The sequence below is a fragment of the Nanorana parkeri genome, unplaced genomic scaffold, assembly GCF_000935625.1.
Source record: "Nanorana parkeri isolate BGI_ZX_2015 unplaced genomic scaffold, ASM93562v1 scaffold668, whole genome shotgun sequence".
NCBI lineage: Eukaryota > Metazoa > Chordata > Amphibia > Anura > Dicroglossidae > Nanorana > Nanorana parkeri.
The window spans coordinates 240847-266956 of record NW_017306936.1 but is presented as its reverse complement, the minus strand read 5'-3'; the positions used below and the strand labels follow the sequence as shown (position 1 = coordinate 266956).

At 43.4% G+C, this 26110-nt stretch overlaps 1 protein-coding gene across 1 annotated transcript in view; it reads left to right on the top strand.

The window, feature by feature from the left end:
• Window positions 1-26110, top strand: part of IL1RAPL1 (interleukin 1 receptor accessory protein like 1) — a 587524-nt gene that overhangs the window by 506024 nt on the left and 55390 nt on the right. Inside the window, exon 6 of the mRNA XM_018563512.1 lies at window positions 18376-18508. Within this exon, the coding sequence (XP_018419014.1) occupies window positions 18376-18508 (133 nt within the window). The remainder of the gene's footprint in view (window positions 1-18375; window positions 18509-26110) is intronic.

Here is a 26110-nt window from a genome sequence, read left to right as displayed (position 1 = left end):
TACCTCTTGCAGTTTCTGTATAAAAGAACTCATACTGGAGGTATGAGAAGCAACACAAAGAGTCAAACAGTTGTGCTATAGTGCAAGGAGAATTCTGATAGGAGGAGAGAGCAGAGAGGCAGAGGGATACGCTAATAAACCTGCTGCTTCTCTCTTCACTATCCAATCACAGGGCTGGATTGACTTTAACCTGCAGCTGCCCCACTTAGTAAGTGCATGGGTGATAGCACAGTACATGCTTGTTGCAGCTTGAAGCACATGTCTAAGAGTCTGGAGCACTTTTGGATGCTCACTGTGCTAGATGGTCTTAGGTGACTATCTCATGTTCATCCTCTTACCTGCTGGAGTATTCTCAAGTTTTGAGACTGTAGTGCTTTGAAGTCATTGGTGCAAATGCCTTCCACCTGCATTGTCTTGCTATGTTGAAATGCCTGTTCCTTGTAAGTTACCTGCTTAGTGAATCAGTTGGATATATGTGGGAGTTGGCTCTCTAAGAAGTGCTTGTGGATTGTGAGGATATTTATGAGACATCTCTATGCTGGATATTTTGAGACAAAACACATGACAAGAACAATGCATTACATGAAATTATTTAAACTCAAGCACCCATCCCACTTATCTTATACAATATACTCACTATTCACTGGCTAAGGACACTGTTGCTCCGCTTCCATACAGAGTGGTATTGATGTTCTAAACATTGTTGCCAGCAATTATCACCACTGTCTGGCACCGGTACCAATTGGTGTGATTGAGGAATGTATTAGTGTGTTGTGTTGTGGTTGTTTGACAATGTTGTCAATTATATTAAAGAAGAACTCTGGGCAGAAATGTTATTAACCCTTGTAATGGGGCTACCCCTGCACTGCAAGGGTTAACTGCATTTCTGGCTAGGGTCACAAAAAGAACGTTGTACTTACTTTAGTTTCCTGAGCTCTCTGGCTCTTAGACCAGTCCCTTAAGCATACCCCCCCTTCCTCGGCAGCAGTATAGGAGTCCTCGAGTCATCACGTCCAATACATTGTATTGAACAAGAGGATGCCAAAGGGCATACCATCCTTGCATAAGAGGAGGAGACAGACTGGAGGGAGTGCTGCCGGCTCAGAGGTTTGGGTATAACTTGTTTGACCCTTTAAATTTTACTTTTGGATGTTTTATGCATTCATGGTATTCTACATATGAGAATTAATTTGTATCCAGTGGCGTCACAAGGGGAGTGCGGGGGGTGCGGCCCGTACCCGGGTGACACCCCCCTCTTGAAAAGTCGGGGTGCTCGCTCATGGACCGAACGCCAAACAGTATCAGGAGAGAGGAGGGAACCCGGTGGGATAGCTTATCCCGCCGGGTGACTGTCTCCTCCTCTCTCTGCCGGCGTCCATCACCAAGATGGCCACCGGCAGGTATCAGAATACGGCCACCCGTGCGCGATGACGTCATTGCGCACGCACGTAACACTCGGACACCGCTCCGGGTGTCACCCAGCCTCGGGACGCCCCTGTTTGTATCCACTATAATTCCACTATATCTGAGGTTTGTATCTGCTTCTACTGGGGCAGGGAGTAGACCTGTAAGGGCTCATTCACATGGCTGTTAAAAATGCTGCGCACAGATGCACACAGCTCTTATTTCTGTGCACATCTGAATGCAGCACATGCAAATACACAGCTGCATCTGGAACAGAGCTGTGTTCGGGGCTGCAAATAGTGTTTTTTACATGCATGCACATGTAAATTTGTGCATATGCGTTTATGTGCATGGTGTCCAGTACATAGGGATTGCACACAGTGCATAAAAATGCATATGGACCAAATGTGCACAAATACAGTATGTGTCTACGAAGATGCTTATTTACCAATGGGCACATTCTGCACTTGCATCCCTTCTATGCCCATGTGAATGAGCCCTAAATGTTACTGAACTGCAGCAGAGAAAGATCAGTTTCTCTGCTCTGCCAGAGGGCAATGTGCTGCAGGCAGTAGCTGTGTAAATGTCAGAACTGGATAGACAGACATGCAAACCCTTTAGCATGTAAAACAGCTTCCATATGTGTATTTAATTTGTTTATTCAGCTGTTTGCCTGAAATTCAGCCTTCAATATGTATTTTTAAAACAAAGATTACACATGTATATCAAAAACAGATTTGAATCATCAGTTAATGTAAAAGCCAATGGACACAGATTCACCATATTCAGTGGGCTCAGTGGACACTCACTTTGATGCATAAGCAGTCTCCATTCCTTTAGAAAAAATCAGCCCCAGTGTGTGTAACTCTACATTGTGCAGAGTTTGTCAGAAGAGTAAGGATTCCAAGTCTCGTGACAAGTGCATGTGCGCTGGTGCTCAGAGATCTTCCAAGGCGCTTTAACAATTCCTGTATCCAATCTTCAATTATTTATTTTTTATATACCTATTATTGTGCACAATAGCAGCACCAACTTGCAACTTGTCAGAAGAGATGATAATAGTGATTATAAGTGATCGAAAATTGCTATGAGTGCAAGCAGAATTCATAATTATTTCCAGGATCATACCTGGTCAGTGTCTGCTTGGTTTTTTTTTATGTAACACTTTGAAAATGCAGCAATTGTGTATTATTACAAAACAATACAAAATAATGCATTGTCATCAGGGTATAATTAACAGAATAGTAATACTTTGTATACAACAGACCAATGTCACAAGGGAGCAGCAAATAAAGAGGCATGCTCTTCCTATTACAATGTATCCTAACATGTATGACTAATGGTGCAAATGTAATTTTAAAAAAGCCATATAAAATGACATTTCACTCAAGCACAAAACATTCATTTTCCCTCTTTCACAGAGACTATTTGAAGCCAAACAATGTCCTCTAGTGGCCTATAAGCACAATGAAGTCACAGCTGGAAATAACAGTTACAAAACAACATAAAAAATGTCATATTCATCTGGAACAAAATGGAACATTATCTTGATACTTAGGGACCGATGTTGTTCCCAGATGCAATTGCCAGAGAAAATGTTGCCGTAAATGTGCCCAGAGTGTGCACAGAGATTTTCTTTTTTTGTATGCGTATCACATTTCTGCATATGTAGTCTAGAAATTTCAATTTTCATACGAAATATGAAAATATGTAATTGGCTTCTTTTTTACCGCTACATATAACAAAGCATCATAGTACCAGATGGACTGGCACAGTGTTCATCAGAATTACATTTAAGTCCCTGTTGTTCTATGTATTACTGAATTGCAGTTTAAATTAACTATATATTACAAGCTTGTTTCCCATACAGTCATAGTTTGTGTATTCTGTGATGTAGTTTCCATGACAAGGGAAACCAATCATGGGATTAGAGAGATCTTTATATTAACCTCATTTTGACATACAGGAAAAAGTAGAGTGGATAAAAAAATGTCTGGCTATGAGCACATGAAGACAATCCAAAGTGTGTGCTTATTCTACTTAAGAGTAGAGGACAAGCCAAAAAAATTTAGCAATGCAGATCACTAAATTATAACATTAGTTCTGTTCTGAGATGGAGCTCCAACATGGAGTCTGACTGAAAACTTGGGTGAACCATCTGACCTTAATGAACATTAATGTTACCTGACACAGGAGCCAAACTTTATTTAAATTCAGCAAAGTGCATTACGATCAAATGTGAAATGTCACATTTATAAACATTTCATATAAAAGGGCCCTTTTACTTCTTTGTGGCTCGTTAACACACATGCGTTAATGTGCATTGCATTAAGGCAGCCTATTGAAAGGAATAAACTGTCTATGCACCCCAGCATGATGAAAATTGTACCTGTTTTTTTTTCCGAATGCAGTAGATTGTTGTAGATTCCGTTCAAATTTAAATGGTACTGTAACACATGCTATGTGTGTTACTGCACCCTGTAAATTACCATGATAAAGAAGTGTAAACACTCCCTTTAGATGACCCTGTCACCAACTTAAAAAATTGCAGGTGAAAGAACAGAAAATTCAATTTAATGGATAGTCACAGTGCTTTTATTTTCCATATTCATTTTTCATTTGCAATGTGCCTTGATAGAAAATGTGACTAATCAATTCCCTAGCACATCCCCCCTCCATCCTTGCACGTGATAGCCTGTTCATCCACCCTTCCCCTCACCTACCTAATAGCCTTTTATGTAGCTGCTGGAGGATCATAGGGGAATACTATAGATTGTCACCTGAGTGACAGCTCTGAGCAGTGGTGTCCCTAGCCTTTTTGCCACCATAGTTATCATGGCGCATGCAATCAGAGAAGAGGGATGTGGATGAAGGAGACAGAGCCACCCTTTTGAACCTCTGCATCTCCCCGCCCAGCTCTTGGCAACCTGGAACATGCTGGCTGTCATCCCACCCTGCTCCTGACAACCAGTGATGTCATTGGTTGCATGAGCTGGGTGGAATGCTGGCCAGAATGTCCCAGGTTGCTAAGAGCATGTCAGGGAGATGTATATGGTCCTTACATATCTCCCCACTAGGCTCTTAGCAACCTGGGAAGCTCTGACTGGAAAGGGAGTGGCAGGCACACTGCAAATCATGTGCAGCCTAATTAAAAGGGACAGCCCAGGCTTCAAGTCTGCTGGGGCTGCTCACATCACTTAAGATGACATCCAGCAGAAGTCTCAGGGCTTTTGGGTGTCTACAAAAGGGTGGCTTTTACAGATAAATAACATGCTAAAATTGGTTAAATGTACATATAGGGGTCTATTCACTAAGCTGCCAGCTATTGTACCCACCCTCTGCTGCTGTCAATCAGTAGTGGTGGACCTGATGGAGAACTGCAGCAGAGGGCGGGTGCAATGTTAGTTTGCTATTGGCTATTGCAAATTGAAATAGCCAATAGGAATCTAGCAATGCATTCCTATGGCCAAAAATATTTTTTTCTATTCTGACACGGCCCCATACTTTACTTTACTTCAGTCAATGGCTAGTTCGACAATTGATCTTGTTATTGTGTTCTCAAATGCTCAGAATGGGGAAATATGTCCATTTAATTTGTCAATAGTTGGCAAGGTTTTATTTTCCAAATAAAATGCCTGTACATTTTATACTGTTAAAACATTCTAAAACAGACAGAAAATGTTAATGTTATCTTGAGCTATTAGCAACATAGAAGAACTATTTAAGTCGATTTAACGCTGGCTCACTTCTGCAATGGACTACAATCTCAATACAAATGAGTAAACTAAATATGGAGATTGTATTCTATTGTGGGAGTAAGCACTTATTCAGACATGATTACAGATGAGTGATACACAAGTAAGCTAAATTTTTCTTAACAGTTAAGATACTTTAATGCATTTTTAAGATTAAACTTCTGAGTTTAGTGTCACTTTAAACATCAAGACACCAGAATAGCAAAATAACTGTCAAATCCCAGCTCTATGTATATAAATGCAGCAAATTCTGGTATTTAGCTAAGTTACACAGGTTGAAAAAAAGACATGTCCGAGTTTACTATATAGATAATTGATTAATTTATACAAGGTGTTTACATTCCCTTCTAAATGCCTCTTTTCACTTTGTAAGGGAATTTTCACTTTCCATTGGAAGTTTCCTTAGCTTAGTGAATGTGGTGAAAGTTCTCTTTGCCAAATACTCATTCATGTGGAGGGAAATAAAAAAAACTGTATTTTTTCTTGTACATAATTGAATGATGGAAGTTAGCAGAGCTTCAACTCATTCACTAAGCTAATAGGACCTTCCCCTGCAAAGTGCAAATTCTCTTGCAATGTGAATAGCGTATTTGTCTTCAATAAATCAACTTAAGTACCTCTTTTAACACATGGATACCTATTTCTTACTCTAAACTCTTCACATTGATCAGCTCAGACCTTTGAGTAGGAATCATTATTTGTTACTGTCGGAAAGTGGTATTTAAGCCTTCTTTCTGTTCATGTAAATCTTTGTATGCTGTTGACATCATCATTACAGTATGTTAACAAACTCCCAGTTGTTATAGCAGCCAGGAGTTTGTTTTCCTTTTCACTTCTGGCTGATGGCTATGTAGTAGAAGTGATTGAGACTCACAATCACTTTTACATGTAAGTGAAGGTGACCCACCCTTGCCATGTGTCTCAAGCATACCCATTATCTTGGCTGCCCATGACTTTCATGGAGGGTGTCAGGATTAGTGATGGGCCAAACAGGCTCTAGTTTGGTTCGAATTCGAACTTCAGAACATCCAAAAAGTTTGAACTCAAACTGAATGCAAGTCTATATAATTGTGTTATTCAGCAGTGCTGTTAAAAATATTCCATCACCTGGACATCCTTGATTCTGGCAAATAGTTCTAGTCTAGATGGTGGATATTTCTGTTTCCATTGTAGTGGAATAAGACAGCTAGCTGCCGTGAGGATATGCATGGCTAATTTTCTACTAATCCTAGAAAGGCCAGGGAAGGGCAAACCTAGCAAATAATGTATGGGGTGGTTGGAGAGTGTTTGCCCAACTAGCTGTTGTCAACGCTTTCCACCGTCGATTAGTCGGCTATCAATTAAATTGCCTGTTCACAAGCCGCACGACGTGCACGTCACGCACGCTGAGGATATGCCTCTGCTCCTCTCCTCCCTGTGAGCTTCCTGACTCGCCGCTGCCCGCCAACAATCAAGGGCCCACGATTCAAAGTAAGTCTCTCAGCAATGAGCGCAGGTCAGCATTCAGTCCATTCAGATGAGTTTGAATATTTGATTCCCCAGAAAGTCCTCATCGGCTGTGTCCGGCTGCAGACTCCTGAAATATATCACCCCCAGTGTTCCTATAGGGCAGACCTGGGCATGTGCTGCTATGACAGCCATAAACTGTACGTTATTACTGAAAGAAGGGAACCTCCCAACACCACCACCATGGGGAGATTCTAAACCTTTTTAATGTTCCTGTTTGAAAAAAAATATGTATAACTGGTCGGTGGTGTTCTGCATTGTGCCGCTGTATTATACAGTGGCACACTGCAGAACACCAGCAGTTATAGAGGAACAACTGTTCTTTTTACTATCTGCGGCGATATGCTTTTCGCACTCAGTTTTAGCTGCCCGGATTTCTAGTTTGCATTTTTTGTTACATTCTTTGTAGTTAAGGAACGCCAATGCCGTCCCTTCCGTCTTATATTTTATAAATATTTTTATAAATGTAGTGATGGACTACAATCTCAATACAAACTAGTAGTCCCATCACTGGAGCCATTTTTTTATCCGATTAATCGAACGTAATAAATCGGCTAACTAATCTATTTTGAAAATAATCGTTAGCTGCAGCCCTACTCAGGAGGGCTGTGAAGGGTCTCCGGTGGGCTGTGCAGGGTCTCAGGTGGGCTGTGCAGGGTTTCAGGTGGGCTGTGTGGAGTCTCAGGTGGGCTGTGCAGGGTTTCAGGTGGGCTGGTGGGCTGTGTGGAGTCTCAGGTGGGCTGTGTGGAGTCTCAGGTGGGATGGTAGGGTCTCAAGTTTTGCTCTGCGGATTATTATTAATAATGTTTTCATTTTTTTAAAACTTTTTATCAGTTTTTTTCATTTTAATTTCTTCTATTTTTTTCACTTAACTTTATTGCTATCACACAGGGGTTAACAAGTTCCTGTGTGATAGCATTCGGAGATGACAGGTTCTCTTTATGAGCCTGCCCTACAGTACAGACTGTGGACTCTGGACTTAGAACGCACTAGACTCAGACCCGGTGCAGGCCTACGCGATCCGGGAACGCAAGTCCCGGGATCGCACGTTCCTGCACAATGCAGGGCGCGATTGACGTGTGGCCCCATTGAATTCAATGGGGTGACATCCGCATGGCAAATCGCAGAAAAAAGGTAAACGCGTGTCTGTTTTAGCGTGGAAGTTTGGAAGCACGAGCAGAATCGCGGTGGAAAACTGCGCAATCCGCCTGGCGCGACTCGGGTGCCATTACAAAATAATGGCACCCACAGCGGGATCGGTGCACACCTAGGCAACTCCTGACCGTGCAGAATCATGCACGATTGACATGCGGTGATGTGTCGTCTAGGTGTGCACAGACCCTTAGGAACGCACAAGGCTTGGGATATAGGACATTTGTCTTGATATAGGAAAGCACTAGACTCTGGACTTTACAACACAGTGGACTTAGGACTAAAAAAAGAAGTATACTCACAGATAATACAAAGCCCCCCTCCCCAACCCCTGCTACCTGATTGTCTGCTCTGTCTCTATGCATCCTTCTGATCCTGGTAGGACACCCTGCCCCATGCAGAGCCACACAGAGGCATGTACAAATCATCCAGGGACAGGCAGGCATATGCAAGTCTGAAGAGATTTGCCGGGGATGTCCTGTATGATAAAATATCGGCGTCACTGAACAGCTCTCCTCCAGCCGTCACCGATGTTTTATCAAACAGGACATCCCCGGCATCCCTTTGGACAGCCATGCCCGTCTGTGGATGTTCTTCAGACGGGCGCTCGGGAGCACATTTCCCCCTCTGCCCCCTCTCACAACACCACTGCCAGGACCCCCTGGGGGTGGGGTTTGAACCCCTCTATCCCCCCTTATCTACGCCTCTGTAGTCATAAACCCTCTATTTTCGCCAAGCCCGTGGGGGGATCAAACCTTGATAGAGTCGGCACTACTCTTAATTGGGCCGCATGATAAGTTGGAAAGATATGGCAATGCCTGAACCCCCCTCCCAGCGGTCGGAGCATAAAGTATCCGTTGTGACACACGATGTCTCTTCCCATCCCATATAAAGTTTATAACGTCTCTTTGAAAGGATCTGAGGTCGGGGGCTGGAATTCTCACTGGCAGGGTGGTGAAATGATACAATAATTTTGGCAATAATGTCATCTTAATCAAAGTTAATCTTCCTGTAAAAGACAGTCTCAAGGATCTCCACCTCTGTAGTTGAAACCGTAATGACTGAAACAGTGGTTTATAATTGGCCTGTAAGAAACTTACCTTGTCCCGTCCCGGGACCGCGGTCCGTAACCTCGCACATGCACGTCGGGCCTTGGCTCCTCCTCGCGCAGGAGGCCTCTTAAGACGCGGCCAAAAAAGAATCTTCGGCGTCCTACTGTTTGTAACAGTCAACGCCGAAGATTCACGCTCTGCAACCGCAGACCGTTCAGACGGACCCAGACAAACACCATTGTACTTCCACATCGTGGGTAACCCTCACACTACAGGAGTGTACGACAGGCGATTGCTACCCGGATCCTCCAGGACCTATGCAGTATGGTCTGCTAGACTCCATCACCACCATCCATAGGAGTTATCCATATTGAGGCTCCATAACCGCAAGTATTTGGGGCAATACTGCCATTACTGACATATTGATGTTATTTCAATGCTTGGACTTATCATACCTCTCTGAATGAACAAAGTACTTACAAGTTGAAATACTGCCACTACTGCCATAGTGATGTTATGCATGGACTTATCATACCTCCCTGAAGGAACAAAGTGTGTACAAGTTGAATAAGTTATCTTCCACCGATTCCCACACCTGGGACTTACCTTATTGCCACCACTCAAACACTGCCAACTATTACATCTATAGTGAGAGTATAGACAGATACCTTGTGTAGTGCAGTACCTGAGCTCACCACAGAGTGACCCTGTTAAAGTGAACTCTTACTCCTCCGACCTTTATTATTTACCACATACCCTATTCTCTCCCCACGGTTCACATGATGTTATCGGTCTCAAACCCTTCTCTAACTTGCTGAGAGAGTTTAAAACGAGACCGGCCACTGACCAAACCGTGAAGAACGGCTTGCACAGCAGAGTCGTTACATGGCCGCATACAAGGAGTGTACATTATTCGTAATAAAAAATACCCAAATATTTAAATTTTAGCACTTTTCCAACTGGAGGGGAATGAGGTTTGCAATGAGGTTAAGGTGGCGGGGGATACATTAAGTGGGAGCACTTCAGTTGCACCTAGGTTTAGTTTGTACCCTGAGACCATGGAGTCTGACCACGAGATTACCCCTATATCTGCTGAAATCAAATTCCTTAGGACTGGTGTGTTCACCAGGAAATAATCAAGTCTAGTGTGAATAGAAGGTATAGCGTTTCTCTGAGGGGTGAAGCACACGCCAGGAGTCCAGCAAGGAATGCCGTCTCAGCAGGCAACGGAAGTGTTGTGAGTTATATTCCATCCCATTCGGAGCCCTCCTTCCCGAGGAACCCAAGTGGTCTGTGGTGACAGAAATCAGTAAGTTAAAGTCTCCACCTATAATAAGGTCTCCACCGATAATAAGGTAAGTATGTTCCAGGTTGGTGATTTTAGTCAAGATTTGAGTGAGGAAACAGATCTGTCCTGAGTTTGGGGCATAGACATTACAAAGTGTGGTTGGTATACCCTGCCATACTCCATGTTGGACTACATATCGTCCCACTTTAGCCTTAAGAACCACATTGGGTAAGAATGAGTAGGTGTCTTTAAGCAATATTGCTACCCCCACTTTCTTATTATGAGAAGCAGAGTATACTCTGGGGTATAGAGAGTAAAAACTTAAAGGTATTTTGCGGGGTAAAGTGTGTCTCTTGTAAAAAGACTATGTCCGGATTGGCGCTCTAAGTTCCTGATAGGCTAAGCTGCGTCTGAAGGGTGAGGGCGAGTACAATCCCTTAACATTAAGGGAGAACAGTTTAATAGCAGTGGGATCCATTGTGATGTGTGTTTTGGGAGCGGCTTCCGATATGAAGGGCCATTGTGCATGTCCATCCCTCAAATAAAGAGCTCGGGGGACTAACCTGGCATCTGTTGCATCGGGTGAGGTGGAGGAAGACTAGGTCCTGGAAGAGTTGAAATGTCAGTGAAAAGCAGAGGAGAAACTGAGTTGAGTTGATCTATAAATGAAATAAAAACAACAACATTAGAAAGAGCCATCAGTATGACTAACCATTGGAGGCTAACAGCCTCATTGAATATACATGCATAAACAATATTTAAACTCCATTTGGTGGGAATATTACCATCTCCTAAGATTATCAGCCAACACCTTTTATCAGCTAATAGTTTTGAAGACTATAATATAGTATATCTCCCACTATGTGATGAAAGTGTGGGGGGGGGGGGGTGAGGAAGAACCACAATCTAATGCTACTCTAGCACTGTATAGATTACAGTTTTTTACAGTAACATTCGTCTAGGCATCCGTGCCCAGAACCGATCTAGAGGAGTGCTAGTAAGGTACAGCCTAACAACGAGTGTAAGGAGGTTGGGTGAGCGGTGTGTCCCAAGTCAAAGAACATGGGCCATGTAAGTTAGGTCTCTAGCCCAATTCCCAATTTACACTTGGGTCAGGCAGGTTAACCCAACTAGTTAGTAGCTAGGGTCACTGTCCCAAATGTCTTAATTGTCTTACTGTTCTATGGAGGACATGGAAGAAGATACTACACACCATTACACTCCATATATGACAATTAGGGTTGCACAGATACCAAGTACAGTACTCGGTACAAGTACGAATACATGTACCGATACTTTTGAGCTCCAAGACTAGACTAGAGAAAAATTCAAAAATTAGGAGGCAGCTGTCATTTGTAAGGAGCACACGGAGCTCCGCTGCAACCCAGGTAGTTCTCATGAAAATGCCAAGTATCTGCACTGGTACTCGAAAAGTATCTGTGCATCCCTAATGACAATATAATATTTTGCAGACACAGGCAATCAATGATTGGGGGAATCACTGGCCTCAGCGTGGGTGTCTCAGTGTCGATGCATCCCTAGGATGCGAAGGTCTATGATAGGGAGTAGTTGTTGACACATCTAGTCGGACATTCCGCTTGCCCGAGGTAACCGTTTGCCAAGTGGTAGGCTCCTGTCCCATCTTGGGTAGGGGGTCCCAGCCTGCCAGGACTGGACAGCCCAGGCGGAGATCAGCACAAAAAGCTGGCAGGTCCTCTGGGACTTTTAAGTTAGAACTTTTACCGTCCCTGCGTGCAGTAAGGCTAAACGGGTATCCCAGCGATATGGGATGTTGTTGTCCCATAGTAGTGTCAATACCGTCTGCAGTAGACGTCTTTGCTGCAACGTATACCATGAGAGGTCCTGGTATATCTGGAGGGTTTTCCTCAGTATTTTCTCTTTTACCGAAAAGTAGTGGAGTCTGCAGATGACATCTCTCGGATTAGAGGTGGAACCCCTCGGGCTCAATGCTCGGTGTGCTCGATCCAACTCAAGTTAATTTGCGATGTTGGGGTTCCATGCACATTATTAAACAGTATTTGCAATTTTGATTGAAGGTCTTCCGGGCCATCTGCTTCTGGTAGTCCTTTAATTCTCAGGTTATTTCGTCTACCTCTATTGTCTAGGTCTTCCACTCTGCGTTGTAGTTCCCGGATCTCAAAAGAATGGTCGATATGTTGAGATTGGAGCTTATGGACCTCCTTCTTTGTTGTCTGAAGATCGTCTTCAACGTCCGGCACCTGTTGAGCTAATTGCCGAAAGTCATTGCGAAGTGATTGCATTTCTGTTTTACACGTTGTTCTGACTTCCTGTATTAGAAGCCAGAAATCTTTCTATGTGGGAATGTGTTTAATGTATTCCCTCCATGAAGAGTAGTCAACTGCATCTGCTTCTGAAGCCGATTGTGCCTCTGCCATTTCTTTATTATGGCGTTGAACTAGGGTCTCATGGGAGTCTTGCATTATGGCTGGTTGTACAGGCACTTTCTGTGGATGTGCTTGTCGCCGCTAGGTGGTGTTGTGGCGTTGTAAGTGGAGGACGAGGCTGATCCTGTTTTTTAAAGTGTGAGCCCTGGAGGGCTGGGGATCGCAGGTTACTTGAGTCCCCGGATTTATGGCCCCTCTGCGGCCTAGGCGTGTTTCTCGGTGGAAAGGCCCATGATTGTGGGGAGAGCGAGTAGGTGCCCGGGAGCAGTACCGGATCCTCTCGGCTCATATGTATGGTGTCCACCTCTCCTTCTGGATGGCCCAGTGCGGGTGCCCTCTGAGACCCTATGTGAGTAGGCGAAGGCCACACTGCGTCTCCCCCCTCCACGTACTCACTCTGTCCTCCCGAGTCGCCCGCCAATTCTCTGGACCCGGCGATTGTGACTGGTCAGAACCCTCCGGTATATGCGGTGAGTGAGCTGTAGCTTTCGGCCCTCCACGAGGCGTCCGTTGCTCCGGCGGCGCCATCTTGTGCGACAGGGACCCCTGTGAATCGCTCTGGTCAAAGAACGATTTAATCGTTTTTGACGCTTTCTTTTTGGTTCTCTGTGTTGGTTGAGTCTTTGAGGACCTGCGAGGTCCATATTTGCCCATGTCGGCTGTGTGTTGTGGCTGCTAGGCTGCAGTTTTGTGCGGTTCCGGACGAAGCTCCTAGAAAGCGCATCTGGTTCAGGCGGCCATCAAACCATGTCCTTCCCTTTAATCTTTTAAACACCTGCTTGGGGAGGCAGCCTGTATGAAGAGGCCACATTTTAGGACACTCGGAACAAGGCCAGAGATTTTTTTGATATATTCGGGTGCCTGTTTTGCAGATGTTGGATGACAGTAACAACAGGTGCTTTAAAATTGGGCCTTTAGTGTTGGTGGTGCCTTCACAACGCGTCACAGTTCCTTGTACAATGATCTGGCGCAGAGTTTTGCCTTGGGCAGCGAAATTGACCGACCAAATCTACAGCTGGTGGGCTGCTGGCACATTTTGCAGAAGGACCTGTGACACCCATTGCTATACCATCATCCCTCTCAGTGGAGGCTGTTTACATGGCATGACATATAGTGGGGGTAGAGATGACAGATGGGGAGTGAGGAGAAGTGTGGACCCTTTTCTGATGCTCTTGCCAGGTGGTCAGATTTGTCTTCAAACACGTGGTACCCATGCGGTTGATGTTTTTGCCATGGTTGATCCACATGAGACACAGATTGCAAATAGCAATGCTTCGGTCTACTCCACATGTGCCAAAAAACTCCCACACAGCTGAGTTCCTGGAAGTGTGCTGGAGACAACAGCGCCCAGCACCAGTGCAGCTCTGCCGTCTTATGCAATATGGTGGCTGCTCTTACGGCTGGCCCTGGAGGACATCCTGCCTTGTTGGGGTTGTGCCTCTTCCTCACTTTCCTCCTCTCTTTGATCAGGCACCCAAGTAGAGTCAGTGACCTCATCATCTCCTCTGTCCAAGTCACTGGAGCAAACCTGGCAGTCACTGGAGCCAACGTGCGGCTGGTGGAACATGAGTGCCAGTTTGTTGTCCAGGTGATGCACCATGTCCACGACAATGACTTTGGCCTGTGGACACAGAGGCTGCTTGCCCTCTTATAGCTGCATGAGAGCGTCTGCCTCTCCTTGTCGGCCTTTCTGACATGATGTTTATTGCAATAGACTGCAATAATCGACTGCTATAATAGAACAATGATAGTAGTAAACTCGCTCTTTTAATTACTGCAACACACTACATAGGGCTGTGGTGTAAGCAGCCTTATATAGAGTGCTGCTGGGACTTAGCAGTGAGCTATCGGCAAAGTCATCAGCGAACACACAAACTAGCGATGTTCGAAGTCGAACTTACGTTCGACTCGAAAAATGAGCCCAACTCTAGTCAGGATGGAGAAAGGTGGAAGATCAAAGGTGAAAGGTGGGTAGTGTAATTCCAGGAGTGCTCAGCTCCGACCAGTCAGTATTATCAGTCCCCGGTTGCTCTGATAAGGGACAAAGCTTCACAAAAGTGCAGAAATTAGATCTGGGGTCTAATAGATTTTTTTAAAAGAATCTGCAACCTGCACTATGCTATGACATAGAAAGCTTGTCAGCCCACTTGTGACGACAATAAAGTTACAGTAAGATAAAAAAGTTTAAAAAAACAAACATTTTTAAAAAGCTTGCCGCATCCACATACATGTACATACAAATGCAAACACATAAGAAAATTACAATTGCATATTCTGTATTACTGCAGTTGCCAGAGTGAAAGCAAAAATCTTAGGGCCATCATTCATGGTAAACTTTAAACTAATGAGCTGTAAAAGGCTTTAAAACATCACCTATGTACAATTTTGCACTGTAGTTTTTTGGGCACATGCAATTTTGGGGCTTGACTTATTTGGCAACCTCATATTCTATATTTTTACCAAAAGAAATGGTGATTATATTCTGTGGATTCTTTATGTGCACTAAAATAGTTTTGAATGTATTTTTGTTACTGGAAATATAGATTTGATTAACACTCCTGCAAATATTGTGTGACATAAAAAATGTAATCTACCAAAATTTTACCTGGGAAGCACAGTGGTTTAGTGCTTAGCACTTCTGTCTTGCTTTGGTTTGAATCCCAGCCAGGTCACTACCTGCATGGAGTTTGCATGTTCTCTCTGCACTTGTGTGGGTTTTCTTCCATACTCCAAAGACATGCTGGTAGGTTAATTGACTCCGGTACAAATTGCTTAATGTATGTATGTGACATAGGCAGTGGCGTAACAACCGGGGGTGCAGCAGGGGCGCGGGCCCCGGGCGAAAAGTGAAGGGGGGCGCCGGGCGAAAATGGCACTTTCGGCTAAATGCCGAAAGTGACATTTTCCTGCCGTTTTGCCGGTGCGGCCGTGATTCCTTTCATCCCCGCTGGGACACAGAGCAGTGCCAAGCGGGGATGAAAGGAATCAGAGAGAAAATGACAGCCGGTCGAGCGCTGCGGGACGAGCGCTGTGAGCGGCCGGTGTCTTTGTGTTTGTACATAATTGAGGACCTGGTATGTATACTGTATCCTCAATTATGAATGAATGTTGGCGCTTGTGGGGGGTGAGGGGCGAAAAAAAATTCTGCCCCGGGCGCCCAGAACTCTGGTTACGCCACTGGAGATAGGAACCTTATATTGTAAGCTTCTTGCGGGCAGGGGCCATTGTGAATGTGCAATGTTAAGTGCTGCATAAATTGATGGCACTATATAAAGACCTGCAATAACTAAATACCTGCAATTAATCTACAGAGTCTGCTTTCATAAAATATACAACGATTTGGGTTTAACGTCTGCTTTCATGTACAAAATGTACATTTTAGTATGCTTTTCTAAGCCTATGCCCATTGATTTAAAAATCAGCTGTCTTTGGTGAACCATGTCTTCATAAAATAAAAGTAGATTTGTTTACAAGTTTAGTCTTTCATAATTCCATGCTACCAATCTCACATGATATTGTTTTCTACCAGATATTAATACTGATTTAAAGAGGATGTTTGTGACATTGTAAAATGACATTCTTCTTTTCATAGTAAATTCTACAGATTGCATTGCCGTTAGTTGTGCTGGGTTTAGTGAGAAACAAGAAAACAAGAGTGATATAGATTAGTTAATATCCTGTGATGTATAAAAGGCATATTGTAAAACATTCAAGTTTAACCTCCTGCCGTCCGTCCGTTTTTTCTCAACAGACTTCCATTGGCGGGTTGCCGTCTCCAGACGGCATTTTGTTCCTGCCCCCCTAGCACGCACACGGGCAGGAAAAACCTGCACAGCCCTTACCGGCTGTTTCTCATACCAAAGATCAGCGGCTCTATAGCCGCAGATCGGTTGTATGGGGTGTTTTGAAGTGAACCACCCCGCGTGAGTGCTGCCGCCCCAGCTCCTAACCCCTCACCTTCAATCCCGGGATCTGCTAGCCCATATGCGGCCTGGGAGGGCGTCAGGAGCAAGATGGGAGGGAGATCAGCATCTTCCTCCTTGCTGAACTTCCTCCGTAGTGTAAATGCAGAAGTGATGTGTATTACATCACTTCCGCATTCACCTGTCAGTCATCTTGCTGCTATAGCCAGAGAGAAGCTGATGAAGCAGATCTGTGCTTCATCAGCTTCTTTTGGGGTCCCCAGGTGACATTAGGGCTCCTAGAGACCCCTAATGTCTCCATAAAGAGGACCTGTCAGTGTACCTGTGCTATTATATAGGGGGGTTGTCATCCCCCTATGTAATAGCAATAACAATAAGTGTAAAAAAAAAAAAAATGAATAAAAAAAAGTTAAAAATAAAATAAAAGTCACATATAAAGTTAAAAAAAAAACCCAAAATGTTTAAGTCCCCCCACCCGCACGTTTAGGCACATAAACGTAAATATGCGTCTGATGTGGCAGCGTGCGAAAGCGACAATTGCGCTACACATGTTGCATATCGTCGTGAACATCGGAATGAGAGCAATCATTTTAGGTCCATCAATCACTGATAACACTAAACTCATGAGCGGTAAAAGCTTTTAAAGTGTCGCCTATGGCCAATTTTGGGTATTGTAGTTTGAGGATTCGCGTGTGCGCGCAATTTTAAGGCTTGACATGGTTGGTGTCTTTTTACCCGACGTGACCCCGTCTCTTATATTTTACAAAAAAATTGGGTAATAATAAATGTTTTATAATTTAATATAGGGGGAAACAGTACTGTTTTTTTCCCGGTAATTTTTCCTTAATATAGTAAAAAATAAAAACCCCAGTGGTGATTATATACCACCAAAAGAAAGCTCTATGTGTCCCCAAAAAATGGTATAAAATTCATTTCAGTACAGCTCTGCATGACGGACTAAATGTCAGTCAATGTACTGCAGCGCTGAATACTGAAAAATGGCCTGCATGGGAAGGGGATGTAAACACCACAGTCTTCAAGTGGTTAAACCATATTCATTTGATGCCTTGGTTTTACTTACTAATTAAAGAACCTAAAAGAAAGAGATATTTAATAAGTACCCTACATTGATAAGGGAGAGGGAAGTTCCTTTTTTCAGTTTTAACTAAGCTTTTAATTGAGCTTCATGCATAAATGAAATACACAAAGTAACACAACTCTGTAATTCGTTTTTCCCCCTGAAAGTAAGACCTACCCCGAAAATAAGACCTAGCGCTATCTTCAGGGATTTCTGTAATATAACAATTTCAATTCAACAAATTCAATTTGGAATATTTTTTATTTGAAAAAAAGGAAATGTAGTGTTCTCCATACCATCTATCTATCTATCTATCTATCTATCTATCTATCTATCTATCTATCTATCTATCTATCTATCTATCTATCTATCTATCTATCTATCTATCTATCTATCTATCTATCCTGACAAACCATGTTTTGTTGTTTTCCTGATTTTAATTCTATTTTAAAACAATAGAGTATCAGAGAATTGTGTTATCTTGAATAAACCAACACACTCTTGGTACCATTTAAAGGAAGAAGAAATGTATTATTCAGTACAAAAAATGGCAACAGGGATGTAAACAAACGTTATCTATTGTAGGTAGAATCAAGTCTTTAATCTTTCATTTACACTCATGCTGGAAGTAGTTGAAAGCTCAAATAAAGGGTAAAGACAACAACTTGGAAAGTGCTACTGTCCATTTATCTAATTCATTACCGTGATCAATGCTTGCTTTCTAGGATTCTAAAACATTACAAAAAGGAAGAATTTTATACATTTTGTTATCCTTCTCTGTTCTCCAACAGGCAGCTCGGCTAATTTAACCTGCAAAGCTTTCTTTGGCTATAGCGGTGATGTAAGCCCTTTAATTTACTGGATGAAAGGGGAAAAGTTTATTGAAGATTTGGATGAAAAGCGTGTCAGAGAGAGTGATATCAGGTAATATAAACATATGTATATTAAGCATTAGTTCATAATTGCATGTTAAAAAACTAAATAATAAAATCATAGATTTTTTTTACATAGGTTGAACAAAGACACAGTTTCCAATACTTTTACCGAATGAAAAAATGCAGGGAGTGTAAAATATATTTTCCCTGCAGCTTAACTACCTCCCGGCCAGCCGCGGTGTTTACACGGCTGACCGGGAGCTTCTTAGATGTAACTTGGCGTGTATACGCGTCCTGTTACATCCGGGCGCGCCGCGCGGTGCGCGGGAAATCCCCGCTATTTGAAAAGAGGCAGCGATGCCCGTTAATATACAAGCGATCCGCCGGCTATAGAGCCGGCGGATCGCTTGCATGAGGCCCCGAGATGTGCGCCCCCTCCGTGGCTCTGTGAGCCCGGGACCAGCATAGTGCCTCTGTCACAGGGGATCAGAGGGAGCTCGGTACACAAGCTCCCTCCGGTCCCCTCTCCGCTGTCAGAATGCGGAAGTGGTGTATATGACATCACTTCCTCATTCTCGTGTCACTCTCCAGCTTCAGATGCTGGAGAGAAGCTGATGAAGCAGATCTCTGCTTCATCAGCTTCTTCAGGGGGGTCCTAGGTGCCATTAGGGGTCTTGGAGATCCCTGATGTCTCCATAAAGAGGACCTGTCACCTCTTTTGCTATCACATAAGGGGGTTTCTCAGCCTCCTCCGTGATAGCAATAAAAGTTAAGTGGGGAAAAAAATAGTAAAAAAATGTAAAGTTTCCCCCCAAATTTTTTTAAAGTTACACAAAAAAGAATTATTATTTTTTTTTTTAAAGTCCCCATTCCTACATACACGCATGTAAACATGTGTCAGGTGCGCATACCTGCGAAAACGACGATTGTGCCCATTACGCCGCACATGTTACATATCGCCGCGAACGTCGGAATGAGAGCAATAGTTCTAGGGCCATCAATCACTGATAACACTAAACTGATGAGCGGTAAAAGCTTTTAAAGTGTCGCCTATGGCCAATTTTGGGTATGCTAGTTTTTTGCGATTCTGCGAGTGCGCGCCATTTTTAAGCTTGACATGTTTGGTGTCTATTTACCCGACGTGACCCCGTCTTTTATATTTTACCAAAAAAGTGGGTAATATTAGTTGTTTTATAACATAATGTAAAAAAAAACTTTTCTTTTCAAACTTTTCAGTAATTTCTCCTGAATAAAGTAAAAAATAAAACCCGCAGTGGTGATTAAATACCACCAAAAGAAAGCTCTATCTGTCCCCAAAAAATGGTATAAAATTTGTTTCAGTACAGCGTTGCATGACGGAATAAATGTCAGTCAAAGTACTGCAGCGCTGAACACTGAAAAATGGCCTGGCCAGGAAGCAGGTCTAAACACCTGGTCTTCAAGCGGTTAAAGCCAGTGTGGGACACTGCTGCCGCCACACGCTGTTTATACTGTACATTGAGAGCCATGCGATCACATAACTGCCAATTGCCAAACTCATGGTCCCTTTTCCTACTGGAAGGAAAGTGACTGGAAATCCCTGCTCCCCACAGAGATTCCCCCTCCCCCCCTCTGCTCCTCCAACACTTACTGGAGCTACAGACAGTGGAGGGGGTGTACACGGCTGGCTCTGGCTCTAGAGAAGCTGAGCCAGCTATCACATAGGCACCTATATTGTTGGAATCCTTCCCGGGTGCTGCACGGCTTTCCGCTGTCAGCAGATTATGGACATTAGCTCACTATCTGCTGACTTTGGGTCACAGAAGTACATAATGAATGTACTTCTCTGACCCTAAAGAGAAGTATATCCAAAATATAATAATACTCGCTTAATCAAATGCTTCCATTTTCGTAGAAAACATAGGCTAGAATACAAACATTTTTGTATGCTTCTTTGTCAGGTTTCTGTTGCAAGCTGTTCTCTGTACTTACAATCGAGTTTGGATGATTCCAACTACCGTACTATTTTGCTCTGTATACATAGAGGTTGTATGTGGGTACAGATCCCCATGGCAAAAAGGACATCCAGGGTAAAGAATGAAAAGAAAATGCATTCAATTTATTTTAATGCAATTAAACAAAATGTATAATCCCCGAAAATACTGCATATAGCTAATACAATTTTTTATTAACCTGCACCTAAAGTGAATGTTTACTTTGCCAACGAAGGGCAATTCAAGGTATACTTTAGGCCTCCTCTCCCCAGTAACACATATTCACTTTTTCTTAGTTCCTCAGATGCTCATTTTAGCTTCAGGGAGCAGAAGGAGCCTTCCTATGTAAGCTACAAGTCACTCCAGTCAAAGCTTACAAAAAGCTATAGACTTTCCCCATGTGACAGTGATGGTATTTGATGACTGGCCCAGTTATGCCACATGAAGTCACAGACTCCTCTATATATGGAAGTACTGGGCATTTTCTTTTCTTTCAAGAGCTGAACAAAACAGTACCATGTATTTTTAGGTACATACATTATACAGAACATACAATTTTTACATATCGCATAACAATGTTTTTTTTCTGTGAGTGCTTCTGTCTTTATATACATTGTATCTTCATACTGGAATAAACCAGTTGTAATTGCATCATGTGCTCTACGACCTTCTAAATGTTCATTTTAAGTATTGGCTATGGTTTGGAGCCTGCTCAAAACAATTGGTGCAGTTGGATTCTTTTACATATGACGTGTGGGTGGCTCACCTGTTGATATATACAGTATCTCACAGAAGTGAGTACACCCCTCACATTTTTGTAAATATTTTATTATATAATTTCATGTGACGACACAGAAGAAATGACACTTTGCTACAATGTAAAATAGTGAGTGTACAGCTTGTATATCAGTGTACATTTGCTGTCCTCTCAAAATAACTCAACACACAGCCATTAATGTCTAAACCGCTGGCTGCAAAAGTGAGTACACCCCTAAGTGAAAATGTCCAAATTGGGCCCGAAGTGTCAATATTCTGTGTGGCCACCATTATTTTCCAGCACTGCCTTAATCCTCTTGGGCATGGAGTTCACTAGAGTTTCACAGGTTGCCACTGGAGTCCTCTTCCACTCCTCCATGATTACATCGCAGGGCTGGTGGATGTTAGAGACCTTGAGTTCCCCTTACACTAGATGCCCCATTTTGAGTGCCCCCTTATATTAGATGTCCCCATCAGAGTGCCCCTTTACATTAAATACAAAAATAATCTGATCGCAGCAGCTAATGTAAGGGTGCACACTAATGGGGACAGCTAACAAGGAATTGTTCCCATCAGAGTGCCCCTTTCAATGCTGCTTTGTGATATCCCCTTCACACACCGTACCGTTATACCCCAGAATCCAACCAGTGCTGGAAAACCTGGTGGATGGCGCCACAGTATACAATCTAGAAGATATGCTGTCTAGGGTTGGGCTCGAAGTTGGAGCCGAACATGAGTTTGACTCGAACATCGGCAGTTCTTTTGCTCGGCGAACACACGAACTGTCAGGGTGTTTGGCGGGCTGTTTCATGTCGAGCACCCCGCACAAGGCGCTGTGCCTTGTGAGCCCTGATTGGTTAAAGCCGTGCACCTGGCCACAGGTCGGGGCAAGACTTTGCCCAAACAGGACACAAAGAACAGTGAGAGCCATGATTGGGCAAAGTCATGATGACTCTGCCCAATCATGGCTCATCCTGTTACAACTGTAAACAGTTGGGCGGTGCTAGAGGTCACTGCTAGCTCCACCCAAATGTTTATATGTTACCGACATCTGTCAAAATGCCATTATGCTGCGGGTGTTCGTTGCGAGTGAATGGGATGGCGGTCGTCTGGGTTTTTAAAAATAATTTTTTATTGTTTTATTTTTTATTTTGTCGCATTGTCATCCTTTTGGACAACACTGTACGTCGTGATTGACCCCGGATTAGAGATCGGTGGATCAATTTCTTTTTTTAATAAAAGACTTGTCAAAAACATGTCTTTTATTTTTTTTTCAAATAAAGGATGTTTTCAAAAGTCTGGACTTTTTATTTACAATTTTATTTAACCCTTTAGTGAATGGGTAGGGGTACAAGTACCCCTTACTCACTGACAAGGGGGGCAGCATCTGGGTGCCCCTTTATTAATAAGCCCCCTGCCCGCACCCCCACAACCAACGCCCCAGGGCTTGTGGGGTAGAGACCCTTGTCCCCATCAGCATGGGGACAAGGTGCTTTTCCAGGGGCGACCCTGGAAAAGCACCCTCCCAGTGCCGAGGGCATGTGGCCTGGTATGGGAGGGAGGAGGGGCTGCTTGCTCGTCCCACCCCTTTCCGGCCCTGCCCGGCCTATGCTCGGATCAAGGGGCTGGTATGGAAATTTAGGGGGGACCTCACGGGTTTTTAAAAACATTTTTGGGGTTGGGGTTCCTCCTTAATATTCCTACCAGACCTTAAGGGCCTGGTATGACTTTACCCCACACAATTGTTTTGCTTTTTTTACACAGGGTCCCTCCTAAATATTCCTACCAAACCTTAAAAGGGCCTGATATTATTTTTGGGGAGAACCCCATGCTTTTTTTAAAAAATGTGGTCCCTCCTAACATTCATACCAGACCTAAAGGGTCTGGTATTGTTTGGGAGGGGGAACTGCATGCTTTAAGAATTTTTAAAAAAAGTAATTTTTTTGTTTAAAAATTTCAGTTTTGCTTCAGCAGAATATATTCATCGTACAGATTTGCCACTTTACAGGCAGTTTAAGGGGACCCCCCAGGCACGATATTTAAAGGGATTTTTCATTTTTATTGTTACCCTTTAAGTGATGTTAAAACTACTGCTCCTTTAAAAAACTCTATTTTTTGAAAAGTTTTTTTTTCCATTGATTCCTGTCCCCCAGGGCAGTACCCCAGATCCCCATACACCTTTTATGGCCAATAACTTGCATATAAGCCCTCTTAAAGGGGACAATTGTTTTTGAAAGTTTCAAACCGAACTCGGACCAGTTTGGCCCATCACTAATGCTGCCCGCAAACAATTCTGCTTTGGAATGTCATCTTTATTCATATTCCTTTAACATGACATGTGGATGCAATGTTTCTGAGCCTCACAAGACCCCTTTGTCATGCAAAGTGTCAACACACTGCCTGACGAAGGGGTGCTGTGAGGCTCCGAAACGTTGCATTCACATGACATGTTAAAGGAATACAAATAAAGATGACATTCTGAAGCAGAATGGTGTGTGGACAACAGATCTTCTAGATTTAAAATGCTGCTGTCATATGTGGAGCAGGCAAAAAAATGAAAACAGTGCCTTCTCCTCGTAAAATACTGTTTTATTTGTCCATTTAAAATGGAATAAAAATATTACATAGTATTTGAGGTTGAATAAAGACACAGGTCCATCAAGTTCAACCTTTGAGTGTCTTATGTGATTGTACACGCGTGTGTGTGTGTGTGTGTACACAAGTCCCTGTATCGTCTGTTGTTATGGTCTCTGTGGTCTCTGAGGAAGGTATCTAAATGCTTTTTGAATGATTCAATACTCTCTGCTGACGACGACTGCTTGTGGCAGCGAGTTCCAGACTTTAACCGCTCTAACTCAAAAAAAAGCCCCTGCACCCCTTGTGGTTAAATCTTGTCTCCACCAGATTTAGGTGGTGGCCTCTAGCCTTTGTTATGGAGTTTACCGTAAACGGTTTATTGCTGATGTTGCCATCACCACTAAATATTTTGTACATCAAAATCAAGACTCCTCTGAATCTCCTCACTTCTATCGTGAACAGGTTTACATTTAGTAACCTTGCCTCATAACTTTGATCCTCCAGCCCCTTAATCAGTTTAAGATATTTAAGACTCAATTTTTTAAAAAAATTTCCTTTAAGTGGACCCTCCTTTGCTGTAGACTGTTGCTGCTTTTCTTTAAAACTGTTTAACCTCCCTGGCGGTAATCCCGAGTCTGGCTCGTGGTGAATTTTCAATGCTAGGAGCGGTAACCCCGAGCCAGACTCGGGGCTGCAGAGAAAAGTGAGACTCGCCTTGTCCCTGCGAGCCCGCGGCGTCCTCTGCTGTACGCGGCCCGAAAATGAAACTAAAAGCCGGCATCTGACTTTTAGTTTCGTTTTCGGGCTTCACAGCAGGCGGGAAATTCAAAAGTGAAAAGTTGTAATATACATAGAATACACACAATACAATGTAATCTGCTATGATTACACTTCTGTATCAAACTATTTCACTTCAATTTTGTCCCTAGAGCTTTGTCCAGTGCCCTGCCTGACACTTTTTCACAATTTTAAGAAATTATAATATAATAAATAATTATAAAAAATTATAATAAAATAATTTAAAAAATGGTCCAGTAAATGGGAATTCTGGGGGCGTTGCCTGATCCGTACCACAGTAAATAGGGTACCAAGTTCGCACATCACTGAGCTCGGTCGCAGAATCGTCGCTGTCCTCACTTTCAGTGTCTGTTGAGGAATTTCCCAACGAATCGCTATCACTCAATTCTGCAAGTAGTTCTAATTTACTATCGCTGTTTTCTACCTGGTCTAAAACCGCTTTTGACCTAAAACAGCGACGATTCTGCGACCGAGCTCAGTGATGTGCGAACTTGGTACTCTATTGACTGTGGTACGGATCAGGCTGCGCCCCCAGAATTCCCATTTACTGGACCATTTTTTTTAATTATATTATAATTTTTTAATTTCGTTTTTTAAACTTTATCATACCTGGGATGTCTACAGGCCTACAATGTAAACAACAAATTTCCATGCAAAAAATTGTACCGCTTTTGGTACAAAATTCCTGACTTAAATCATACCGACAGGGAGGTTACATTCCTTGTTTTCTAGTGGGTCCCCGCAGCGCTATTCCCCCTGCCCCCTGCACAGGTGCCACCATCATTCTAATGGAGACACCCTGCGCGGTCATGCCCGCAGTGGCTGTGTGCATCCATAGACACACACAGCCCTGTGGCAGGCCACGTCACTCCCCTCTTTGATTGATGGCAGAAGGAGCCTATGGCCCCTCTGCCATCAGTATCCTCCCCGCAACCTGGAAGTTCGGGGTACTGAGGAACGCTTCGGGACCATCGGTGAGGACGAGCGTCACTGACAGGTAAGTGTGTTGGGGGGGGGGGCTAGGGGGGCCTGAGGGAGAAAAAAGTTGCTGGGCTGTTTTTACACTAATGCAGAGAATTAATTAAGGTAAAAAAATGCCCAGACCTTAATACTACTTTAAGCTCGATTTTCCACCATAGGCTTTAATGAAAACCCCACCTAGCACACGCCAGAAGCATATTGCACATTTGTTTTCTATTTTTTTCTATGGGAGCCAGTAAAGCACTGCAACCCTTATCAGTGGATCACAGGTGCAATGCTTTGGCTCCTGCAGGGAGGCAGGCCGAATGGACTACAAGTTCAGTGACATCACCACACTTGTATTCCATTTAGAACTACAAGTCCCTCTGCCATGATGGTTGATGGGACATGCAGTAGCTTCTCCATTCACGGATCCTGTCAAAGGATCTGCAAATGCACGATCTGGCTGTGGGTGAAGCCATGTGAAGCCTCATTATTTAAAAAAAAAGCACCAGCCTGTGGGAAGAAGAACCCCATAACTGAGGTAAGTGGGGGGGGGGGGGGGAAAAGGGGGTTGTCGGTTTAGC